The following is a 25,572-nucleotide window of genomic DNA, read 5'->3' on the forward strand; positions in this document are numbered from 1 at the left end:
ATTCTTGACAAATAATGTTCAAGATTTTGTTACTGGTTTACGTTTGATCAATAAGAAATAATAATTATTTGTTAATGAATTATTTATAGGATACTTTTATAAAAGATGCTAAATTTGAAGTGAAGTACAGCTCAAAATTAGTAGTTTTTCTGATCATTGCTGGACTATTAGTGATCTTTTTTGTTAAAAACTTCATGCTATACAAATATGCTGTGAAGAATCTCCCTCCAAGAAAGACCAAACCAAGATCGATTTCGAAAAAGAAGATAAAAAAGGAGAGACTGCTCAAGCAGGGAGAGTAAAAAACAGAGTTGTGTTGTGCTAGTTTGTAGTACTTTAATGCCTTTTTTCTTTTTTTCTTTTTTTTTTTTTTTATGTTTTTTCAGTTCAATGTGGCTAAAAAATAAAGTATCCAAACCCTTGTTGTTGTTGGTTGTTTAATATGTGTTTAAAAAGGAATCTTAGGTGTATTTATTTATCATGCTCTTGAATGATAAATAGAATACTCAAACTCTTCCTTTGCTTTTTTATTTTTTTTTTTTTTTTTATTTTATTTTTTTGTGATAGTAAATTAGTTAGACAACATATTTATATATACATACATTACATGAAAAATATTAAGTTTACTTTTTTTCATATAATAATTTACTTAATTTTGCATTGTTGTTTTGATATTTTGTGTGGAAAGTAGTTTGCTTATTGTACTCGATGAAGAATCAGATGGGTGATTGTCGAATTACAACTGAGAATAGAAGATCGAGATTTATGTTCCATTGTTTTTTAAACTGATTTTCTCTTGTTTTTGAATTATAACCTGTTTTTGAGTTATTATGTATTATTTGTTTTTATTTAATTTATTGTGGAACCGATTTTGTTTTAATTTATGTATAAGTATTTTAAGAATTGACTCCTTGTTTGTATATATTTTTTTTATTAATTTTAACCGATTCCAAATACTTTTTATATTGTTAATTTTTTTTTTTCCATCCAACATATTTGAATATTGACCCAAATTATGATTTTGCTAGTTATGTTGCGAAGATCGTGTTGTATTTATTTTGTATTCTTTCTAAGCTGATTTTCGATTTAGTTAAAGATCGTGTTACATTTTATTGGTGTTATTCGCAACTAGTTTCAAATGGATCTCCTAAAAAAACGCACTAGTATTTGTGATGTGGTATGATTTATATTTCTTTTTTTTTCAAAAAATTATAACTGATTTTTGAGTAGTTATTTGTTGTATGTTTTTATTCTTTTTTTTTGGTGTAAAACCGATATTTAAATTATGTCTCAATGTTGTTGGAACAATTTTTTTTTTTTTTTAATTATAACCGATTTGAGTTATTCTATGTTATTTGTTTGTATTCATTATGTTATAGAACGAGTTCTATTTTAGTTATAACTAGTTTGGGTTATTATGTATTATTTGTTGAACCGATTCTATTTTAATATATATGTGAGACATTTACTTTTGATGACTTTTTCAGTGACTTTTTTGGTGACAATAATTTTTTCAGTGAATTTTTCGATGACTTTTCCAGTGACAATAACTTTTCCAACACTAGTGACTTTTTCGACGACATTTCCAACACTAGCAATTTTTTCCACAAAACCTATTATTAAGGGCTCGTTTGGAACGCCGTATTAGGTCGTATTGTATTGTATTGTATTATATTGAATTGTATTTTATGCAATATTTTTATGTAAAACTATATGTGGTATTGACTTTTATGGACACCTAACTATATAATATTTTAGTATAAATTAAAGTTTAACATAGTATTATATAAAAATATAATATATAGTCAAATTTAATATAATACAATACAATACAATACGACCTAATACAACGTTCCAAACGAGCCCTAAAAGTTTTATCAAATTTATTTATTGTTTTTCATATTTTAATCTCTGATTTTTTTTATTTTTTTTGACGTAGTAATTAAAATTACTCATGAATCTACAATGCAGATATCCGCAAACCGCACAAAATCTCCTCGAACCAGAATAACTCATCATCTAACCAAAGGACATATTTTTTCAAACCATGAACTGCTAAAGTAAGCGAGCAATATGAAACAAAACTACCCGGAAAATTTAAACAATAAAACTATAACATCTTCAAGCACACCAAAATAGCTAAAGCTTCAACTCTATATCTTTAATCCCATATTTTTTACATCATTTATTTATACCATATAAAAATAAACTAATAAATTTTCCCTTATTTAATTTTTTTAAGAGGACCAATACATGCCCAAGACTACATCCGAACCTATATGTAATGGGAATTTTGATTTTATATGCTTAAATAATTAAAAATTTTTATTATTATACCAAAAACTTAAACCATAAAAAAACTATACTTTTTTTTTCAAAACCCCAAAAATACCCCCCTCACAATTCTCTCTCTCTCTCTGCATCATCTCTCTCTCTCTCTCTCTCTCTCTCTATCTCTCTCAGCCAACTCTCTCTCTCTCAACTCACAGTCGGACCCAAACGCCACCCACGAACCCAAACCCCATCGGACCCAAACGCCACCCACTCTCGGACCCAAACGCCACCCACGAAACCTTCGGCTGTGGGACTTTTCTTTTTTTTCTTTTTTTTGTTCTTCAGATTTCAGAGAGAGGAAGAAAGAGGTCCGATGGTCGGACCTTGGGGTCCGATTGGTCGGACCCCATCGGACCCCAAGGTCCGACCATCGGCCGTGGGATTTTTTTTTTTTTTTTCAGATTTCAGAGAGAGGAAGAGAGAGGTCCGATGGTCGGACCATGGGGTCCGATGGGTCCGATTGGTCGGACCCCAAGGTCTGACCATCGGCTGTGAAACTTTTCTTTTTTTTTTTCTGCGATTTGAGAGAGAGAGAGAGAGGAAGAGAGAGTGGGTTTCGGTCCGAGAGTGGGTGGCGTTTGGGTCCGAGAGTGGGTGGCGTTTGGGTCCGATGGGGTTTGGGTTCGTGGGTGGCGTTGGGGTCGACTGTGAGTTGAGAGATAGAGAGTTGGCTGAGAGAGAGAGAGAGAGAGAGAGAGAGAGAGAGAGAGAGAGAGAGAGAGAGAGAGAGAGAGAGAGAGAGAGATGATGCAGAGAGAGAGAATTGTGAGGGGGGTATTTTTGGGGTTTTGAAAAAAAAAGTATAGTTTTTTTATGGTTTAAGTTTTTGGTATAATAATAAAATTTTTTAATTATTTAAGCATATAAAATCAAAATTTCCTATGTAATTATATAATGGGCATGTTAAATAAAATTTAGAAAGCGTTGAAAATAAAAGATTCAGAATCAGAACAAATTACAAGAGTACAGAAATTCAGGAACAAACTCCCTCAGTTGTTAATTGTCAAAAATTACAAATACCAGTGCTTTAAGGGACTTCTTTTTATAATTTGATCCAAATTCAGAATCCTATCTGGTACAACAAACCTTGCCCAATCAATGCAGAAAGTTGATCCAAATTCCAAAAAAGCTTAAACTCAAATAAAAAATGGAGTCCTTGGTTGGTCAATGTACTTAGAAAGTCCTCGAGTACTTGCGAATTTCATACATTATGGAAGATATGGATACCAAATCCTTGTTGAGTGCAGAGCCACCGACGATCTTCTTTATGCAATCGGAGAGTCTGGTGTAGTAAAGGAGGAGCTGAGTCAATGCAGCCCTCAATATTTCCATACCACACAAGAAGTTGCTGAAAGAGGTGATGACATCTTTGTGCATCAGCTCAATGGCAACTTTCCATCTACTACCAAAATCTTTCACCAGTGGCTCAACCTCACCAACGGTTATAGGCTTCTCAGTAGTAGCAGTTGGGTCCTCCGCTGTTACACAGTACAAAATTGGAAAATCGGTAAATTTATGTGATGATTCAACAGAGTACATACTAGTTGTCGATTACAAACTTACAAGCTCGAGTTTTCACAAATTTGATCAAGTCATTGAAATGCTCGAGAAGCAATTCTTCCTGCAAAGATAAACAAATGAAATTAAGACAAGCTACAATGCGAGTGAAAGAACACGACAAAATAATGCAATCTAATTAAGAGGTCTCATAGTTCTCTCTTGTGTGTGTTTTTTCTGTTCACTTTAATATTTTATGGCCAAAAATAAAAATTGAACTGTTGTCTTTCATCATTAAAAGTTTCTGTGTGATGTTACCACAAACAATGCAGTGTTACTCTTCAACAACTCCTCAAAGTGCATTTGAATTTTTCCACCTTCTGGGCCAGCTTCCTGAAATATAAGTGCCAAAGGTTGTGTAAAGTCAGAGGCCAAAGGATATAGAAAAATTCTTGACCAACCAGCAAAGTATCAGATAAAAGGTATTTTATAAATAAGAAGACCGAATCCAACAAACTCATCAACATGAATGCCTTGTTCAATTTTATGGTAGCATAGATCCCCTAATTTAAAAGCAGAATTTAAATGATCCTTTTACCTTCAGCACAGCAATTGTCATATCATAGTTGTTAATCAAAAACACAGTTTGTAGCTTGGGTTTCGGGAATGTCTTGGCAAGCTTAATCAGCAAATCATCAATAGCCATTCGCAATCTTTCTAGATTCAAATCAAGCTGCGAAACATGGAGGGTATTATCAGAACTGACTATGAATAATTGACTAGCTTGATTAGTTTCTTCAATAAATTTTTTCGACTTCTCCACACTAACCTGGCCATCTCCATACTCAACATTGAGATGAATCAGCGAAGCTGTGAACTCGGCATAACGCCTCATTACATAGTGAGGATGAATATCATCTTCCCACAAAGTTCTCACGTTTGCATTCCTTAGGCTATTGAGATGCATGTCAAACACCATTTTAAATCGAGGCCATAAGACAATGTTGATCTGCTCAAAGTAAATCATCAGTTGAAGTCAGAATACACAATTTACCAATCCGACAATTTTAACACATCCCACTTACTCAACACTTGATGAATCTATGCTTTTAGGCTATAAGGATTATTATGTTCACACAAACTATTGAAGGACACAAACACAGGTGAGTGACACTGAAAAACAATCATCTATGGGTACTCGCATGCAGAAATATGAATATGAAACAAATATTACCTTGTCTAAATATGAATCCAAGCATGGTATCCGTCGCCTTGACATAATAAGCTATAAAAAAAAATGTCATTATCAAATAAAGAAATAGATATAAGGGCTTACTCAGAGCAATGCTTGTATTACGGTGGCTGCTATTTTTACACGGTAATACTTGCATTACTAGTTTAGGTGTATGATTGAAATAATACCTGATGCTGGTGTATGATGCGAATCATAAGCATTAAGCCTATAGCATCATAACAATTCGGAAGTATTGAATTGAAATGTTCATCAATGACAGCAAATGGGCCTGATATCCGAGAAATTATTTAATTAGTTATTTAACACCATCTCTGATATCATAATTAGTTATTCTAATATGACAGCAAATGGGCCTGACATCATAATTAATTATTCAAAAAATCCAATTTGAAGATGTGAAAGTAATGCCACAGCCATATTGTATAGCTTTAGAAATTAATTTTGCTGCCATATAAAGTTCAAACATCACAAATTACTAGAACTAATGCTGTTTTCCATTGCTTTTTTCTTAAAAAAATTTAACATCTAAGGTGGTAGCACTCCTTAAAGTAGCGAAGAGTTTATCACTGACAAAGTAACCATGCAGGACACAATAGAAGTTCAGAAGGAACCACACAGATGACGCTTTCATTTTCAAAGTACATTTAGTATTTACCGGCAAAAATATCATAAAATATAGATTCCTCCCCAAAAAAATCACCACAGAAATGATACCTGCAGATTTTAAACCAGAAAATTAGTGAACATATCGATGTGGACTATATCTTTGTCTCTTTTCTGAATATTATACGTAAAGATATTAAGGATCAGGGAAAAATCTTCAGTACTCAGAAGTAGCAGTATCCATAAGCAGCTTGTGCAAGCTCCGGAAGAGGACTTCGTAAGGGTACTTGCTAGAGCTGGCTTCAGCTATATGTGGGATTAAAGCTGGTTCCTCAACTTCCTGAAAAAAGAAAAATAATGAAAACTGAGAATACTATAAACTGCAAATAAAACTTAAATTTGCCTTCAGTGAAAAACTCACAAATTATTTTCACAGTTTTAAGTGAATTAACAAAGCATAAAAATGAGAGGAAAAGAATAACATGTTTGAATAACCTTTAAAATTTTACTTCTCTCTCCAAGAGCAAAAACAGCAGACCGGTTCTTCAGTGGTTCTCTTCCTCTTGAGAATAGACTAGTATTTCTTGTATCTACACCGATCAGATCACTCGATGTAGCAATGTCCAACTGTAGTTTCTCTAGGGCCTGAATATAAGCCCGGAAATGGGCACCTAAAACCTGTAATCATTCATCACACTTCAATATATGCAAGGAATATTTTTTATTACATTAAAACTAAATCTTCTAAGAAATAATTCATAATTACAAATTGAAGTACAAAAAGGACCTTGTTCATTGTGTCAATATATGCTCCACGAACCTCAACATACACATCCTTGCCATTTTCCTTGAGAAAGGTAACAATATACCTACATTTCCATGGATTTACAATATGAACAAAAAATAAATGTCTTAGCAAGTTTAGAGTTGAGAGATGTTGGAATAAGTAAACACTGTATAATATGATAATAAAAGCATGAGCTTAAATGTAACAAAAGCATTAGCAACCATAAATTAAAGAGAAACATTAACAATTCAGGAAAAGAGAACTACAGGATGTTACCAGAATTACTCACTTGTACTTCAAAAGAATGTTCTGTTGAAGGATCTGGATATTAGTTTTTGGTTTTCTCAATGCGTAAAGCTTCTGAACAATGAAGTCATACACCTGAAAAAAGATAAATATAATAGGCTCACTGAGATTTTAAGTACTAATCAAAGGTCCTTTAGTAACCTTCTATTTTCTGCTTTTCTTATCAAAGCTTGTTAAAAGAAAACCTCCACCATTTTTTTTATTGCTCAAAACTAAAAAATCAAGTAAAAATGCTATAAAGCAAGTTTCAAAACATGATTAAGTTGATGAATTTTAAAAAAAAAAAAAAACAAACAAAAAAAAAAAACACACTTATGGGGCTAGCTATGAATCTTAGCATCATAATTTTAATTAAGACGGAGTACTTCCAATCCACAGCAACTACGCAACCAAAAGTTCTATAAGAAGACATGTACATAGGTAATAAATTAAAGCAGCCAGTATACATATCACATGCATAAAGTTTGCCAGGATACAAGTACAGCATAAACGTTTTAGTGAAATAATTCCTAAAACAAACGTGAATATAAAAGTAAACAATCTATATCAGGTTACACTGGTAACTTTAAACGTAAATAAAACGTTTTAGTGAAATAATTCCTAAAACAAACGTGAATATAAAACTAAACAATCTATATCACTGGTAACTTTAAAAAACTCACCCTCGAAACTGCTTTCTGTCGAAGTTTTTCAAGCTCTGGTTGAACATCTTTTAGAGCTTTTGACATTTTAACCATCTGATCCACTTCTACGAACTTCAATTTCTTGCTAAGAATCTCAAGAGTTCTCATATACTCATCATTGACCTGGTGTACAAATGAAATCGAGTGCGTTAAAAGCTGTAGAATGTCAGGGTCAGATTAAGTTCCACAATAATAAAACAACCAGAAAATAAATGTACAATTCATCGTCTATGGACATGTTCAATGTAACTGCATTTAAGAATTTAATGACTTCTTTATAAAAAAAACACAAAAAAAAAAAAAACAAAATTCTGTGGAAAGATCAAAAGGCCGTATAAAGGAGTTAGAACACCACTAATGTCTGAGCATTCTAATAAAACAATTAAAATGGTGAACATAGAGAAAAAAAATGCCAAAACTGACAGTTTAACAAGAACTTTCAGACAAGGAAAATACAACCAAAATTAATCAACATCATTATCTTCTTCTTTTTTTTTTTTTTGGAATTTGGCCCTGCCATTCGACTGGGAGACCTCCCAATGGCCCCAAGTTTTTTCGAGTACTTAAATTTTTTTGACCTCCATAGGATATTCCAGAAAAGAAAAAGAAGATTGCACTAAACAATAAGGAATATATATATATATATATTTATATATTGTAATACCCATTAAGAGTGCACCCATATATGTATATGTATCTAATATTGTAAATGTCTATATAAATACACACACATACACACCACTAGATATGTAACTACAGCATACATTATACCTATGTGCACATGCGTGGTTGGAAGTGGATAGGTAATGCATATATACCTCTCCATCAATAATAATGTCCACCATCCTTGGAGGGACTATAATATCCTCAACAAAATTTGCCAATTTTGACTCAGCCACCTGTTAAGAAAATATAAACCAATCACATACAGAAGGATGTGAAAAATAAGAAACTAATCAAGTTTTTTTTTTTCTTTTTGAAAAATAGACAGGTTACACTTGTCTTAGACTGACCTCCTCCCAATCTAGAAATTAATCAATTATTTATATTAATATGTAAGAACCACATGAAGGAAAGTGAGAAGCACAATTTTAAGCAATATCAATTATGTTCAGGAATTCAAAATGGCATATTATTGCACACAACATAATATCTAAGAGCCACAGCAACAGAACAAGCAATAAACAGCTTGAAACTTGTGTGCCAAAAGATTTGTACTTTTAAACCTCAAGAAAAGAAACATTACAAAAGATCCTACCTTGCGATTCTTAAGCTTCAAACCCATGTCCATTGATTTCTCCTGGAGTATTTTTATATCTGAACTTATCGAACCAATTTCAGTCTGGAGAAAAGTCACTGAAGTATTAGTCATAACTCATGATAATAACACTACCCTTAAAATGAGGAAAAACGGTTCAGTAGGGTATAAAGAAAAAGTATTGTGGAAAATTGAGGGGAAATGATTAAAGAAGCTAACTTAAGAGCACGAAACATTATATGACGTGTTGATATAGCTTTAACAAAAGACAATAAGAACTGAATAAGAAACCTTATAACAAATGAATAAACAGATTGCCAAAACAAAAATAAAAAAAAGTAAATTCGGAAGAAGCACATATGAAGCTTGGGATTCTATATCCTAAAATGAAAGGCTGAAATTTATTGATATTACATTCATAAATAGATGCACATATGTTGATTGGGATTCAATATCCTAAAATAAAAAGGCTAAATCTTATGGACATTACATATATAAATAGTTCCTCTAGCAAATTATACAGAAACAACCAAGCCAGACAGACAAAAAAAATACCAAACATGAGGCAAACTACCTGAAACCCACTGAGAAGTGTTTCCATCTGTGACAAAATGTTATCACAATCACGAATTTGGTCATGAAGAGAAACCAAATTGTCACTCTCTTGTATATAATCCTGCAATAAAATTGTTGAGATATAAATAAACAATGGTATTGTGTTAGGAATATGCCACAAACATAGACAAAGAAATCCATGAAATCAACAATTTTACAAGGCTCTCAAATAACATCCTAAAGCTAGTGACTCATAATGCATTTGTAATGCTATTCATAAAACTTATGGGGGCTGGCTTATGAGTCTTAGCATCATAGTTCATAGTGCATGTGAAGCTTAAACGTACTGTCATCCATCTTTAATGTGATGAAGCAAATTTCTGGTGCTAACTAATGTGAACGCACAGTCCACCAGCTGAATGATACTCTTCAACTAACCCAAATCCAAAGAAATCTAAAATACATATATAAATAACTTTGCTTTTCCATCAATTCTTGGGGAAAATATTCCATTAATTTTCCAATATCCATAAATGAAGTTGCATTGGGAACACTGAAAGCACCATGCAACAGAATAACACCAGTTTAGTAAGAGGAAAAATCAAGGGATGGGCTCATAACATGCGTGGCAAAGCACTACTTTTTTACAACAGAAAATTTAAGACAGTGTGAGAATTCGGGTAGCCAATTGGCTGTTCAATGAGAAAGATTTTAAGAATGTGCCTTTCTCTGATCTAGGTAGAGATTTGCAACATTTGATGTACATGTTTCTTTTCTCAAGGTCTTGGTTTTTATATTCTAGGAACTTATTTTTTGTTATATGTTTTGCTTGTTATTGATGGGTAGTAAGCTTCGGGAAGACCCCATATCATTTGTATTATTTTTCATATTAATAGTTCAAGTTCTGATTTTTTGTTTAAAAATAAATAAATAAAACATTTACATGCCCATTCAGAAGACATAAAACATAAACTTATGGAAGACCAAAAATACTCTTTGGAAGAAAAACAAAATACAGACCTGGATTGAGTCCAATTCCACTTGCCGAATGTTGTTCTCCACCCCCTTTGTATATTCCCGTAGTTTTGTGCCTTTGGATAGAATATTTGCAACTACCTAGCATAGAAATATAATAGAATACATATTAAAAGTTTTAAAACTTGAAAATACTTGAACGGAAAAACATGAAGAAAAATCAAAACTGAACAAATGGGTAAAAGTATGTTACAGAATTTTCTTAAATAATGTCATCCTCTCTAATTTTCAAATGTAAGATATAAAGTTCCTCCTACACATAATGGTGTAAGCATGGACATGAGTTTTAACCCTCTAAAATGGCTTAAATCATGTTCATGTGAGAAAAATTAAATCAATAAAGGTAAAAAAAAAAAAGATAGTAGTAAAAAGTCGACACAGGCACAATATCTCATCCAATACAAATAATGCCAAAAAAAAAAGTGACTCTAAATGGCTACCCTCTACCAAAAATGCTAACTACTACCATATCAAAATCCTAAAAGTGCAACAAGATGTCATGCTTTTGGTCAATGTTCTTCAAATGCTTTAAATGAAACATTGAAGATCATTGAGCCCCTTTTTGAGGATTCCACACTGCAAAAGTTGGACTTCGTGCGTCTCAAGCAACCTATAAACATCACATCTTATTCTTAAATGACATTGCTTACATCATCATTTTTGCATTCTTCTAATTCTTGCTGAAGTCCTTCCAATGATATGTCATCACTGAAAATGAGGGAACAATAATTAATACATTCTTCTCAGTGTGCTAAGCAAATCACAATTACATATGGCCAGAAAACTTATTGCCTTAGAATTATCATGACAAGCATAAGGAGTGATCGTTCTTCTGTTTTTTAAAAGAAAAAAAATTGTACAGGATGACTGGATACAACAAAGAAAATTACAACAAAATAAAATCCTGCACCTAGCTAATCAAGAGCATTGTTCTTAAATTCTTTGACATCATGAAACCAACAGACAAAGCATAACAAGTGATCAATCATTTTAAGTAACGGCGTGAGTAAACTAGCTCACATTTTTTAACCTTGCTCTTCACAATTTTCCCTGATAAAAACACACACCCACACACACACCCACACAAGTAACATCCCCCACCCTCAAAAAAAAAAAAAGTGTGCAATTTCTGTCACATCATTTTGCACCATGTCCAGTGTCATTGTCTTTATGTTCGTCTTTTTTTCTTTCTTTCTAACAAGTAGCGTAGCATCTATATTTAATTGGTTTGTTCTCAACTTCTCATTACTAGCATGATTAGAAAAAGATTAAATTGTCATAATTTCATTCTCTACATAAAATCTTTTACATATATTAAGTACAGGATACAAAACACACATATACCTGTTTGTGTCTTCCTCAACATTCAAGTCTCCAACAAATGTATTCAAATCAAAAACATTTTTTTGCGTGTCATTGTACTCTTGGTAGGAGTAACCCTGTGCAAAGTATACATGTAAACAGCATAAGAATTTAATTTGCCGCAACTTAAAGAAAAGTTTTACATTCATTCTGTAAAAGGATTTCAGCTTTGTTACACACAGGCTATTTCAGGCATAATAAGCAAGAAATGTAACTATACCTCTTTATTGCTTGCAACTTCAGCCATGTTCAACTACATAAGACTTAGCACATCACCGATGATCTAGTTACACTGAAAATAATAATAAATTAAAATTAAAAGACCAATAATTGACTAGAAAACAGCAAAACAAGAATCAAAAAGCTAACATAAAGATTTGAAGTCGATACCTTTCCTTCTCCAACGCCGGCGTCTAGATCTCTGTTTCTTCGTCCAGATCGGAGCTCCGTCGCAGGTCCTATCGTCGCCTGAAGCTTTCCAAACTGAAGTTGATCTGCCTGTAGCACATGGGATTGAAGAGAAGAAGAACGTGAGTGTTTCTGGGTTGGGGATTTGGGTATTTTGATTTTTCTTTCCTTTTGTTTTACGTTTTATAAGATTAGTTCAATTATTATCCTTCCAACTAGCAAGACCCGAAAATCTCAAAGAACTTTCTCAACACCCCAAAGCAGGGAGGGAAGAACTTTAACATCATTTCACATCGAAGCTTATTAATGATATGAATGAAATAAAAGTCTCAATCACATTACATTATACTTTGAATTTCGAAACCATCAAAGTCGATGCAGACAACAAAGAAGCATATATATATAAAATGAGTGGTAGACTCGCAATGGGTGTGGATCGAGAAGATCAATTGGAAGAGTTTACCGGGATGAGATTAATAACATACGATGGGAAGTACCACAAGAGGTGAGCAGAGAAATATCAAACGTAATTAGCACCAAATCCAGAAAGCGTGGACCTATATATGTCAAGAACCTAGAAACCGTTTGGACTGTCAGCCATTGATATGGGTTGCAGTAACACTAGTAACGCTAATCATCATATATATGGGAGGGAGAGAGAAGATTTGAAGAATTTACCTAGTGGATATGGGTGAGTGTGCGAAAGAGAGGGGGTCAGGGGATATTAGAGGTTGAATGAAGAAGAGTTTCAGAGTGAGTTCTGAATTGAGAAAGCCAAAGTTTTGCGTCGCTGATTAGAAATTCTCAACAAAGAAGAAGAGCAAATACTCCGTCTCTGTACCGCCACACGTGCTTGCTAAGATGACACGTTACAAGCTAAGTGATGCTCACGAATTGGCTAAGTGGTGGCGCATGTTGTGGTGCATGCTGGCGGCATGCTGATGCTTAGTTTGTATGCAGTGGCATTTTCGTAAATATCTTCAATATTGTCCGGAACGAGACGGGACTTGGTATTCGCCATTTATTTGGGGTCTACAAATAGAATGGTACAGTCGGTTTGGCGAAACTATGTGATTTGATATATGGTGTAGGCCATATGTCTACAGAACCAAAATCATTTATGTTCCTAGTAGAAGGCTAAAAGCTCAGAATGCTCTTTAAAGGGGTACCCTGGTGTCAGCTCTCCACCACTCCTTGCACCTTGGTGCTAAGTGAGTTACTACTAGTTAGTGGGACTAGTAGGGCGGGCATATGAGGACCACGAGGGGACTCGTATGTCTCCACGAGTTGGAGTACTCATGGACATTATCGGGCCGACCCGGTAGTGCCTCGAAGAGTGCCGCCAGAGGTTCACTGGTACGTTTCCCTTAGCTTGCTGGTATGCCGCTTGCACGGGACGTGACCTAGATCCTCCAAGAGACGTCGTGGTGCACCTTGGCCACGAGTCTCAACACGAGATGACACGGGTAGTCATTCGTGGGCTAGCTTGCATGCACTGTTGGATATATTTGACCAGGATCTAGATTTACTAACAAGTATGTTTCATTAACATCTTAATATGAATTTTTAAAACAATGAAATAAACACATATAAAGTTTAGGAAACCTTACATTGGGTGCAGCGGAATATAATGACTCCTTCCGTTCAGATCTCTAGCCCTTGATTCATTTCTGTAGCAAAGCATTATCAAGATCTGAAACTGGATCTCTTTCTCTCCTCCTTGAGCCCGATTCTCCTTCTTATTGATTGGATTCTTTACAATCTTTCACACTATGATTGAGATACCACTTGATGTGTGTGGACACTCACTCTATCACTCAAGGCTGAAAATTTAGAAGAAGAAAAGAGAGGGAATGGTGGTTTCGGCCTATAGAGAAAGAAGCTTAAAATTTTACTGAAGGAAAGTGATGTATCATCATCTTTTTCTCTTAAGCCATCATTACCTATTTATAGGTAACCACCTAGGTTTAGGTTAGATTTATTTGGTATTAAAATAATAGAAAAATAAATGGTAAATTACACTAAGTGTGGCCGGCCATGGATTGTGGATTGGGCCCACTTTGCAATTTTGCCATTTTGTCATTTTCCCATCTCATTTTCTCAAAAACGCAAATTTTCCATTTTAACCACTTAAATGCCAATTCCAATTATTTAATAACTAAAAATTAATTATTAAATAATATTGTCATTAAATATATTTATTAATTAGACATATAAAGTCTCTTAATTAATAAATAAAACCTAGAAAATCTTTTCTTCACAATTTTGCCCTTACTTAGTGAAAATTCATAAACTAGACATAGTCTACTTTTAGAATTATAGTTGATTAATTAAAATTAATTAACTGAGTCTTACAAGCAATATGGTCTCAACTAGTATGGGGACCATGGGCCTATATAACCGAGCTTCCAATAAGCAGACCTAGAACTTACAAGGTAAATTCACTGACTTATTAATTCCTTATTGCATCCACGCATAGAACTTGGAATTGCACTCTCAGTTATATAGAACGCTTTATATGTTCCAAGATATAGATACGCTAATAATTATCCATTGTTATAATCCCAATAATCAATGATCCTCTATAGATGATCTACATTGCATAGGGATAAAATTACCGTTACACCATTTCAATGTATTTTATCCTTAAAACACTTGCCACCTATAAATGATATTTTAATGAATTAATATAGTCACTAAAATGAACGTTCTATCATTTATCTTTATTTAGCAAGCTCGAAGGAAATCATCGTTTCACTTCCAAATACCTATAAAAGCTATAGATTTCATAGCTATGATTAGTGCTCCCACTCAATTGCACTACCATGTTCCCAAAATGTACGTATCACCCTGACCAAAAAGTAGGCTTAACTAACAAATCAAAGAACATGTATGTTATCCCAAAATTGGTACTCTGACGTGGCATCACGAGAATGGTGACACGTGGACTCCACTTGGAGCATCAGCTCGGAACGACATGCCGAGCAGGATGCCTCGCTGGCACATCCAGAATGAAATATTCAACGAGCCGTGCAGAATGATCAACACTTAGCGAATTCAGCTTAACACGTCATGAGTCACCAGCTCAATCCCTATAACTCAGGGATCAACTTACGTGGATGTGGCACACACACAATCCCACTATCGGTGTATTCAGCCTCAATCCCACGATCATTGCATTCAGCATTGATCACATGATCTTTCTGTTTATGCGCATTGTAACGAGAGAGGAAACTCTTCCTCCTCAAGTTTCCAGCCCTATAAATAGTGAGGAATGTTCACTGGGCAAAGGACCGAAAAATTATAAGCCGAAACGCAGTAAGCTAAGGCTATCTAAGAATTATATATTCAGAGATACTATTGTAAGAGCTATAAGATAAGGAAACTTCTTCCTTGTTCTTAAGTCAATACAAATAACGAGGACTAGGCTATTACCGAACTGCTCGGGGCTGAACCTCTATAAAATTTCTGTGTCTTGTCATTGCTTTATTATATATTCTCATTACGACATATCGTTTATCGCTTTATCAAAAAGACTCATTGTCGTTGGCTAAAAGCGAAGTCAACATTTTGGTGCTTTCATTGAGAGGAGAATCATATATCGCTCTTTTCAATATTCGACACGATGGTACAAACTCGTAGAGGCCTGTCTGACCCAGCAAGCTCACAGACGCTGGATCCGACATTGCAAGACCCAGGGAGTTCAAGGGTTCCACCCGCTGTCAATCTTGGACAGACGGGAAGCGTGGTGAATGGTGGGATAACTCCTGTTACTGAAACTGCGCCTGGTGTGCAAGAGACTGGGAATAACGGTTCCGCACACAGCCAGGGTGTTCATAACACGACTATTCCACCAGGCATCAACGCCCAAACGACCATCGGAGACGTAACCGAATTGTAAAATCTCCGCGCTGCGCTCGGACTCATCAAGGGTCACAGCAATACTCTGCATCATGATCAGGAGGAATTACGTGCCGCAGTAAACCTCGCGTTTGACGAACAGAGGCATATGTTCGCCGAATGGAGGGACAAAGAGATGGAGGCATTAAGGGCTCACCATCCAGAAATCGAAGATCGTAGTCGGCAAGCTACTGTGCTGATACGAAGAGCCTATCAGACTGTAGGCCAACAAACGCCGAGCGTCATTCCCCTGGGAGAAACGGAGGATGACCCGACGATGAATGCCTCCCAGACAACCAACGGTCAGTCGTCCAATCCCCGGTCACGAGTTCTACTCGTGGGCCAAGAGGTAGGCTGACAGACCTTGTCTGGGAATTCATCTGGAGGGGTCATGCTCGACGGATCCACGCAAAATAATGGAGTCATTCCACCTGCCAACCAAGCGAACCAACCGCTAAGGCAACCAGGTTCTTCTGTGTTCGATAGGCTGGGAACAACCCATGACCTAAGGGACGATCTAAATAGAAGAAGGGGAACAGACGAGCAGAATACTACAACGAACGTGCAGCCCGGAGCCCATATTCAAATCCCCGCTCAGAAAGACGCTGACGTAATCCAACCCGACCAAAACGCTAATCAAGTCAGCCCAGCCGTACAGGCCCAGCTCGACGAACTGAAGAATATGTTTCATGGCATGGCCGGGCAGCGTAATAATGATCTTGAGTTAGACCGTGCACGCGGAACTCCCTTCTCACCAGAGATCAATCTCCTGCCACTACCCCACAAGTTCAAGATGCCAACGTGGAAGATGTACACTGGAAGAGAAGATCCTCTCTCCCATCTCAAGTATTTTGAGATGCAAATGGATTTACAAGGAGTGCGAGGGGACGTATGTTGCAGAATCTTCCCTGCCACTCTGTCGGAAGCTGCACAACAATGGTATTTCAAGTTGGCTCCTGGAAAGTTTAGTTCTGTTACGAATTTTATGTTTATTACGCAAGTATACGCAATCAAGTAGTATCTCACGCAAGTGAGGTCGAACCACAGGGAATTGGATTAAGTACTACTAAACTATACTTATGATTCTATTTGGTAAAATAATAATTTTGCAATTTAAAAGTAAATAACTCAGAAATTTAAAAAGAAAATAAACAACGATTAATCAAGATGAGAGATTAAGGAGGTGAATCCTGTTGATAAGCTACCAAAGTTAATACCTAATTGCTATCGTTATCTCAATGTGAATGACAGATTATAAATTAACCTAACTCTTTTCAGATCTTTTAGGTTCTAAATAATGTATTCTCTAATTAACTTCTTAATTAAATCAACACAAAATCAGCATTAAGCAATAATCTATTAGTCACTGAGGCTATGTAAATACTTTCGTTTCACATCAAAACCTAGACTATCCAAATTTTAGCATTCTCAATTCTCACTTTTCAAATTTCGAATTGAGATCATTAAACATGTAAAAGGTGATCAAGCTTGCACATGGAATTAAACACAAATAAAGATAGTATTCACACATAAGATGAAGGAATGGCAATTATATATTAACTAGGCATAAACTTAAACAACAATCATCATCCTCCCTTATTGGGAAATTTAGTTCATAATAACTCTAAAAACATCCATGATTAATTCAGAAACAAAAACAAACATAAAGAAGAATTTAAGGGTAAAGGAAAGAAACTAGAAGGTGATATCGCTCCGGGTCTTCAAGATAGCTTCCTCTCCACTTGCCTCCACTATTTAGGTCTATTTCTGCTTAATTCTGACCTTCAGTGTCGTATTCCTTATATAGGGATGAGTAGTGTGCCTCCAATTGAGAGAAAAATCAAAATTACGTCAAAACCACGACGTCTGTACCAAGTCGCGACTAGCCCTTAAGCTGGTCGCGACTACAGGCAAACCTCGAAAATCAAAGGTTCTGCCAAATCTCGAAGTCGCGACCAGAGTCGCGACCTGGAAAAAGGGTCGCGACCTGGCTCTCATGAAGTCGCGACTACTGTAGCTTCTGGAGCTGAATTTTCCATTTTTTTTCCAGTTTATCCCAGTTTTTCGCCATTTGATTGAATTTGAACTTTAACACTCCGGGAACCTGAAATAATGAAAATCAAGCGTGAAACTGCTCCAAAAGACACCAATAGACGAGATAATGCTAACTTTAAAGACTCGAAACATAGGCTAATTATAACCTAACAAAATCCCCCAAACTAGATTCTTACTCGCCCCCGAGTAAGATAAAAAAAAAACTAACTGCGCTATCAGATAATTACTATGCTGCTGACTCATGCTCTGTTTTCTTCCTTGCATAAACTAGAATTTTGATCCTACTAACTCTAACAATTAACTCGGATGCTCAATTAATAACACTATGTACAACTGCAACAATTTATTCAAATGTGAAACATTGTTATAAAAGTTTTACTCTTTCCAATAATTCCACAATCCGATAACTCATAAGCTTGCATGCTTACATTTCTCCACTAATGTTGACAGTATTCTTTGGAATCATTAGGTCTTTTAAAGGCTTAAGTATAATGGCTCAGATATTCAGGGATAGGCAAAAGACAATTTTTGGCTCAACATATCATAAGCACACAAATAGAACCCACAAGCTTCTTACTTTTCTTTTCTAGAATCCCAAAATGTTCCCCACTTTACCAAGATTGATAGAAGACATCTCTATAATTTTTCCAACATCACTGAATCTTTTTTTTTTCTTTCCAAACACATTTTTACTTTTTATTGTTCTTTTTTTTTTCATATTTCATTTTTTTTTCAGTGACATTGAATTACAATTTTTTTCCTCTGCTCAATCTTACAAGTTTTTCTCCCTCTCACTAAATGTTTCTCCTCCCCCAAACTAATTATGTAGCTTATGATATCATGGATAACATGGTGAAGAAAAATTAATAGTGTGGTTGCACAATTTTTCAAATCAATGGGTGAAGACAAAACAGGTTTAGGCTCAAAAGGTTAACTAGGGATACACATTATTATGGTAGGCTTGAAAGGCTCAAACTTTCCAACAAATGCCTAAGTCATATTCCAATTGAACACTGTCAAGGATTTCGCCTCAAAAGAATAAACATGCAAGTTCTAAGCTATCCTGTCAATCTTACCACAAACCATAGTAAAACAGTTATAACAATTTTCACAGATTGAGTATTTGCAGAAAAACATAGGTTTCAAAACATCCGAACTAATCCAAAGAGTTAACAAAATCAAGCACACAGTTATTTTACAATTTCAGATCACATCGCACTAATCAGCAGTATACAACTATCATCAAGCTTATTGCCATTCCTTGACTAAAACAAAAAACTAAAACAGAAAATTAAAATGCAGAAATTAAAGTGCAGAATTTAAAATTTTTAAGTCTCACCCCCCAAACTAAATATGACATTGTCCCCAATGTGTACAGTAATATGCAGAGAAAAGAAACTTACCTGAGACACTCTTAGAAAGGGTTGGGTGGTGGCGGCTGGTCATAGGGATAGAACCGAGGAGGTTGTGCCAAATAGTTCGGGTCATCAATCCCAATGTTCATTCTGTTGATAAGAGAGTTAAGTTGCTGAACTTGTCCCTCATCATAGATACTCCTCTGCACCATGTATTGTTGCATGTGGTTGTTCTGCTGAATTATATAACTCAGTTGTGCATGAGTGTATTGTGTTGTAGGATCGATAGGCCCAGGAAATTGTAGGGGCTGCTCCTCTTCTTCTTCAACACTAGGTTCGCGTTGCTGCCTACGCCCTTGCGGTGCATCAGGTGGTGGTTGGCCATAGGGATGTGGCTCTTTCAGCCTGTTGACAAAGGCGATGTCCATCTTGCGAAGTGGCAACACCGTGTTGTCATACTCTAATTGGGGAACTTCATATGCCCCGCAGAGTTCTGTGATAACTCCCGCCAAACCAAAACCACCTCCCGTGGCTCCTTGCACGATCTGCTCAATGCTTTGCCTTATGACTTGTCCAATGTTAATGTTGTACCCCTTCATTATGGCGTACACATATTTTAGGCGATCCATTTGGACATCGGAAAAGTGCTTATTTGGCACTAACCGAGCACTCACAAAGTACAGCCATGTTTTTGCCACCGGGTTCAGCTCACACCGGTATAGGATATTTGGCGACCCCTCTGTGCCATCATTGTCATGGAACCTCAACCCAGGAAATCCCACTGTCTCCGCCACATCCACCATATCAAACTGCTCTTCCTCCTCAATAATTCGGAGGCGTTGTTCTTCCCTAGTGTAATCTTGGACAGAGAACATCACATTAAATGCATCAGCAGTAGCGGGAACTTTCTTCCCACGCACTTTCACTTCCCCATTCCGACGGTTGGGCCAATTCGCAAGAAATTCACAAGCCATAGTAACATTAGGCCGACCCCGAGCATCGACAAAACTCCCCCACTTCATTCTTTCTATTTGAGCTCTGATTGTTTCAAATCGAGGTTGACGCCTCAAAGGATTCTCGGGGAATTCAATACCCCGATCATCAATATAAGCCCTATTCTTTAGCCTCATGAAGCGATTTTGGGCCTCAATGTTTCCAAAGCGGGTCCTATCAAAACCCGTTGGTGGTGGGTTTGAAGACGAACCCTCCTCTACATTCCTAGTCCTCTTAGGTGCCATTTTTTTTCTTTTTTTTCCGAATTTTATTTTTCTTTTTTTTTTCTGATTTTTTTTTTTCTAAAAAATTGGGCAGCACCTCCCCTTAATTTTTCTCTATCCCAAAAATAAAAAATTCACTCAAACAATATTCCCAAACACTCAATACCACAATTCAATAATGACAAACCTAATATCAACAATATTTTGCACAACACACAATTATACCACCCAAAATCTAGAAAAAGTTAAGCAAATTCATTAAAGATTGAAGAAAGTGATACTTACGAACCCGAAAAAGTTTTACTCCTTCTCCATTGTTGAATGTTCTTGAAAGCTTGAGGTTGAAGTTGAAGACAATGGTGATTTTCGGATTTGGGGTGTTATGGGTGATTTTTGGTATGGGTTTTGATGATATGTGTAGATTGTTGAGTGAAATTGGGTTTTTGAATGGATTGGGTTTAAGAAATTTAAGAAAAGATGAAAAAATTGAAATTTTGAGATGGAAAGGGGTAGGGTTCGGCTGAGAGGATTTGAAATTTGAAATTTTTGGTGTAGGGTTGAATGAGGGGGAAAATTTTGAATTTATAGAAAAAATCGTGAGCAAGTCGCGACTAGCTCACATTCAGATTTAAGCCCTCTCTGGAAAATCAGGAAGTCGCGACTGGGGTCGCGACTTGGAAAATAGGTCGCGACTTGCAATGTCCCTAGTTGCGACTTCCGAAACTCAGAATTTTTTACGAGTCTTTGTTAAAACCCAAGTCGCGACCCAGGAACTGCCAGGTCACGACTTCTGGGCTCCTAGTCGAATTTTTTTTTTCTTTTTTTCACGCTTTTCACGATTCAACTAAAAAGAAATAATGTCTGGTACTAATCTAAAAATTGAAAATACTAAAAATACTAAAGCATACTAAAAACATAATCAAAAAGTCTGAAAGATTAAAGAAAACACTTGGGTTGCCTCCCAAGAGCGCTGTCTTTATTGTCATATAACCGGACGCTGAGCCTTGTGCTTCAAAGTGGTGCCAGAATCATGGCGGACTTGGCTTGGTCAAATTGACCTCCCAAGTAAAGCTTTAAATGCTGTCCATTAACTTTGAAAGTTGCTGGACCAACACCTTTTAACTCCACCGCTCCATAAGGAAACACCTTGACCACTGTGAATGGTCCTGACCACCTTGACTTCAGCTTCCCAGGAAACAGTTTCAACCTTGAATTAAAGAGTAACACTTGCTGCCCTGGTTGAAACTCCTTCCGTACTAAACCTTGATCGTGCCACTTCTTAGTTCTCTCCTTGTATATTTTTGCGTTTTCATAGGCTTCGTTTCGAAACTCCTCTAACTCATTCAGCTGTAACAATCTTTTCTCCCCTGCAGCTTTTAGTTCCATGTTAAGAGTCTTCATGGCCCAAAAAGCTTTATGCTCTAACTCCACCGGTTGATGACAAGCCTTTCCAAACACCAACCGATATGGGGACATGCCAATCGGTGTTTTGAAAGCAGTTCTATACGCCCACAATGCATCATCTAATTTTCTTGACCAATCTTTCCTTGATCTTTGCACTGTTTTCTCTAGAATCATTTTGATCTCCTAATTAGAAATTTTGGCTTGGCCATTGCTTTGGGGATCGTATGGTAAAGCAGTTCGATGTCGGACGCCATATTTTGAAAGAAGTGCTTCAAACTGCTTGTTGTAGAAGTGACTACCTTCATCACTTACTATTGCTCGAGGAGTACCAAACCGAGTAAAGATGTTCTTTTGTAGAAAGCGGAGAACTGTCTTACCATCATTCTGAGGTGTAGCTGCAGCTTCGACCCATTTAGACACATAATCGATAGCCAAAAGAATGTACTGATTGCTAAAGGAAGAAGGAAAAGGACCCATGAAGTCTATTCCCCACACATCAAACAATTCAACTTCTAAAATTCCTGTTAAAGGCATCTCGTTTCTTCTTGAGATATTACCTGTTCTTTGACAACGATCACATGCCTTCACAAATGTAGTAGCATCCTTGAATAGCGTTGGCCAAAAGAATCCACTTTGCAACACTTTCGCAGTTGTTCTGTTTCCACTAAAATGTCCTCCACATGGTAAAGCATGACAATGATTTAGGATAGAATACATCTCCTCTTCAGGCACACATCTCCTAATTATCTGATCAACGCAGTGCTTGTAGAGGATTGGCTCTTCCCAATAATAATGTTTCACCTCAGAAAAGAACTTCTTCAATTGTTGACGCGAAAGCTCGGGAGGGGTTATTTTTGCAGTCAAGAAATTAACATAGTCAGCGTACCACGGTACCATCAGGTTTTCCCTCACATTAAAGAGTTGTTCATCAAGAAATTGCTCATTTATTTGTACCTCTTTTGTATTCTGACTCTCTTCCAGCTCTAATCTTGACAAGTGGTCTGCTACCAGGTTTTCGGTGCCCTTCTTATCTTTTATCTCTAAGTCAAACTCTTGAAGTAGAAGTATGATGAGTCAATATTTATCTTATAAATATGATTAATTTATTTATTAATATTCTTAAATTGATTCTTTAAATTATTGATTAGTGTGATTTTAATTTGTTAGGTTATTTTAAATACTATTCATCCATTTAGAGTCTTTTGGAGGGATTTTAACATATTTTGGTGGAAAATAATGGAAGTCGGCGAGCTCGATTGTACAAGGCAGAACTTAATTGCAAATTCGGACGAACTTAAAGGCAGAATTGGACTTGGAGCTCAACATGAAAGTTTTAGATCTCGTTCTTAGGTTTCCATAACATCTTGAATCGTCCAATTTCGAGTAATATTGAGAGAGTTATGGCCAAAATACTATCAGTCGTTGCAGCAGGAAATTTCTAAAGAAAAGATAGCGAAAATAAAGATAAATTTTCAATAAGAGTTGCGATTTTTATCTTTTGTTTAAAAGATGAGTTATCTTTATCCAAGATATTTCCTAATACTATTATAAATAGAATCCTAATTCTAAAAGGATTTATCTATCCACTATAAATAAAATCCTAATTCTAATAGGATTCAACTAACTTTTCCATTACTATAAATAAGACCTCTTAGACTACAAATGGGGGAATCCAAAAACTACAAATTAAATATTATGATTTTTATAATGTCTAGTTCTGAGTAGTTTTCTTTTAGTTAAGGGTTATTTCAAAACCCAAAACATGAATTCTTAATTTCATTATTGAATGTTAATTTTTAGTTTCTATTATATCAAATTGCTTCTATTCTTCTATGTTCAATAATATGATTATTGTTTTAATCTTGTTTAGACGACCGCTAAATTAGGTTTTACTTTAATCTACCGTCATCTTAGGATTACTATTCACCTAATAGTCTAGGATTCTAAGTGTTTGTGACAAATTACAATTTGTGATGAAGAATAGAACCTAGGTTAAATGAATTATATGCTTCATTGATTTGTTGCCTAGATTAGTCTATCTCAATAAATCTCAATGCTTTATCTAAGTTAAATAAATTGCATGCTTCATGGATTTACTGCTTTAGGTAAAAGAGTTAATTATTGAGCGCTTCGCCTTGATTACATACAATAGGGAGATCGGGATAATTGACTGCTTCAGCGTTATCTGCGGGATTAATAGTTTGTTTGGAAACTGAAAATTACATTCTTTAATAGGAATTAGGAATGATTGTTGAGGGTGGCGAATAACCTTTAACTAGTTTCTCATATCGTATTCTTTACTTTAAATTTGTTCTTTTCTTTAATTTTTATTTTTATTCTAATCTTCAAAACCCCTATTTTTCCTAATTCTTACTAATTTGTGAATAATTGAATAAACATAGTCCTCATGGGATCGACCTTTACTTACGATTATACTAAAATAATTGAAAGTATTTGAATTAAAAAAAAATAGTAAATTTGTTGTGGCTTACGACACGCATCAAAGTACCCACCGAATCAGTCTCGGTTTTGCATCTTTCTTGGTCATAAGGTACTTGATCGCTGAATGATCCGTGTAGACAATTACCTTATTTCCAATCAGGTAGGGTCGGAATTTGTCACAAGCAAACACTATTGCCAGCATTTCTTTCTCTGTAGTGGCGTAATTTAATTGAGCATCATTTAGAGTTCTACTAGCATAGTAAATTGTGTGGAATACTCTGTCAACTCTTTGACCCAAAACCACTCCAATGGCATAGTCACTCGCGTCGCACATCAACTCAAACGGCAACTCCCAATTTGGTGAAGTTACTATCGGTGCTGAAATCAATTTCTCCTTTAGAACCTTGAAAGCTTTTAAACAATCTTCTCCAAACTCAAATGGAACACCATTGACAAGTAAGCTAGACAAAGGTTTTGAGATCTTGGAGAAGTCCTTGATAAATCTGCGGTAGAAGCCAGCATGTCCTAGGAAACTCCTCACTCCTTTTACAGAAACTGGAGGTGGCAAATTCTCTATTGTTGAGACTTTAGCCTTATCCACCTCAATTCCTGCCCTTGAAATTTTGTGCCCAAGAACAATTCCTTCTGTTACCATAAAGTGGCACTTCTCCCAGTTTAGCACCAAGTTAGACTTCTCACACCTAGTTAGCACTTTTTCCAAATTTTCCAAACAATGATCGAAGGAAGAACCAAAAACTGAGAAATCATCCATAAAGATTTCAATACAAGATTCAATCAAGTCTAAAAAGATAGCCATCATACACCTTGGAAAAGTAGCAGGGGCGTTGCACAATCCGAATGGCATTCTTCTGAAAGCAAAGGTACCGTAGGGACATGTGAAAGTAGTCTTCTCCTGATCTTCAGGTGCTATAGCTATCCGGTGGTATCCAGAATATCCATCAAGAAAGCAGTAATATTCTTGCCCCGCCAATCTGTCTAGCATTTGATCAATGAAGGGCAAAGGGAAGTGATCTTTTCGTGTTGCTTTGTTGAGTTTCCTGTAATCGATGCAAATCCTCCAACCAGTGACTGTTCTTGTAGGAATCAACTCATTCT

At 35.8% G+C, this 25,572-nt stretch overlaps 2 protein-coding genes across 9 annotated transcripts; both read right to left on the reverse strand.

Annotated features, from left to right (window-relative positions):
• Nucleotides 1-3,237: 3,237 nt before the first annotated feature.
• Nucleotides 3,238-12,929, reverse strand: LOC115712667 (vacuolar protein sorting-associated protein 52 A). Of its 8 annotated transcripts, none has more exons than XM_030640989.2 (23): nt 12,762-12,929; nt 12,569-12,657; nt 12,066-12,173; nt 11,896-11,967; nt 11,658-11,752; nt 10,964-11,021; nt 10,299-10,394; nt 9,298-9,399; nt 8,724-8,807; nt 8,284-8,364; nt 7,445-7,588; nt 6,766-6,857; nt 6,477-6,558; nt 6,185-6,367; nt 5,914-6,029; nt 5,742-5,800; nt 5,254-5,354; nt 5,066-5,116; nt 4,661-4,840; nt 4,430-4,564; nt 4,150-4,224; nt 3,898-3,955; nt 3,238-3,812 (listed from the first exon to the last, which is right to left on the reverse strand). In XM_030640989.2, exons 4-23 carry the CDS (start codon nt 11,920-11,922, stop codon nt 3,508-3,510), a joined length of 2,124 nt encoding a protein of 707 aa, XP_030496849.2. In that variant the 5' UTR covers nt 11,923-11,967; nt 12,066-12,173; nt 12,569-12,657; nt 12,762-12,929; the 3' UTR covers nt 3,238-3,507. The 8 variants fall into 8 exon arrangements, with proteins under 8 accessions (XP_030496849.2, XP_030496852.2, XP_060969383.1 ...); XM_030640992.2 differs by having other exon boundaries at nt 12,581-12,657; nt 12,762-12,918; XM_061113400.1 differs by having other exon boundaries at nt 12,547-12,657; nt 12,762-12,918.
• Nucleotides 12,930-21,621: 8,692 nt separating this feature from the next.
• On the reverse strand, nt 21,622-22,188 carry LOC133036839 (uncharacterized). The gene has a single exon (XM_061113600.1). The coding sequence runs from the start codon at nt 22,186-22,188 to the stop codon at nt 21,622-21,624; it is 567 nt and encodes a 188-aa protein (XP_060969583.1).
• Between the last annotated feature and the right edge of the window lie 3,384 nt (nt 22,189-25,572).

The sequence above is a fragment of the Cannabis sativa genome, chromosome 4, assembly GCF_029168945.1.
Source record: "Cannabis sativa cultivar Pink pepper isolate KNU-18-1 chromosome 4, ASM2916894v1, whole genome shotgun sequence".
NCBI classification, from domain to species: domain Eukaryota; kingdom Viridiplantae; phylum Streptophyta; class Magnoliopsida; order Rosales; family Cannabaceae; genus Cannabis; species Cannabis sativa.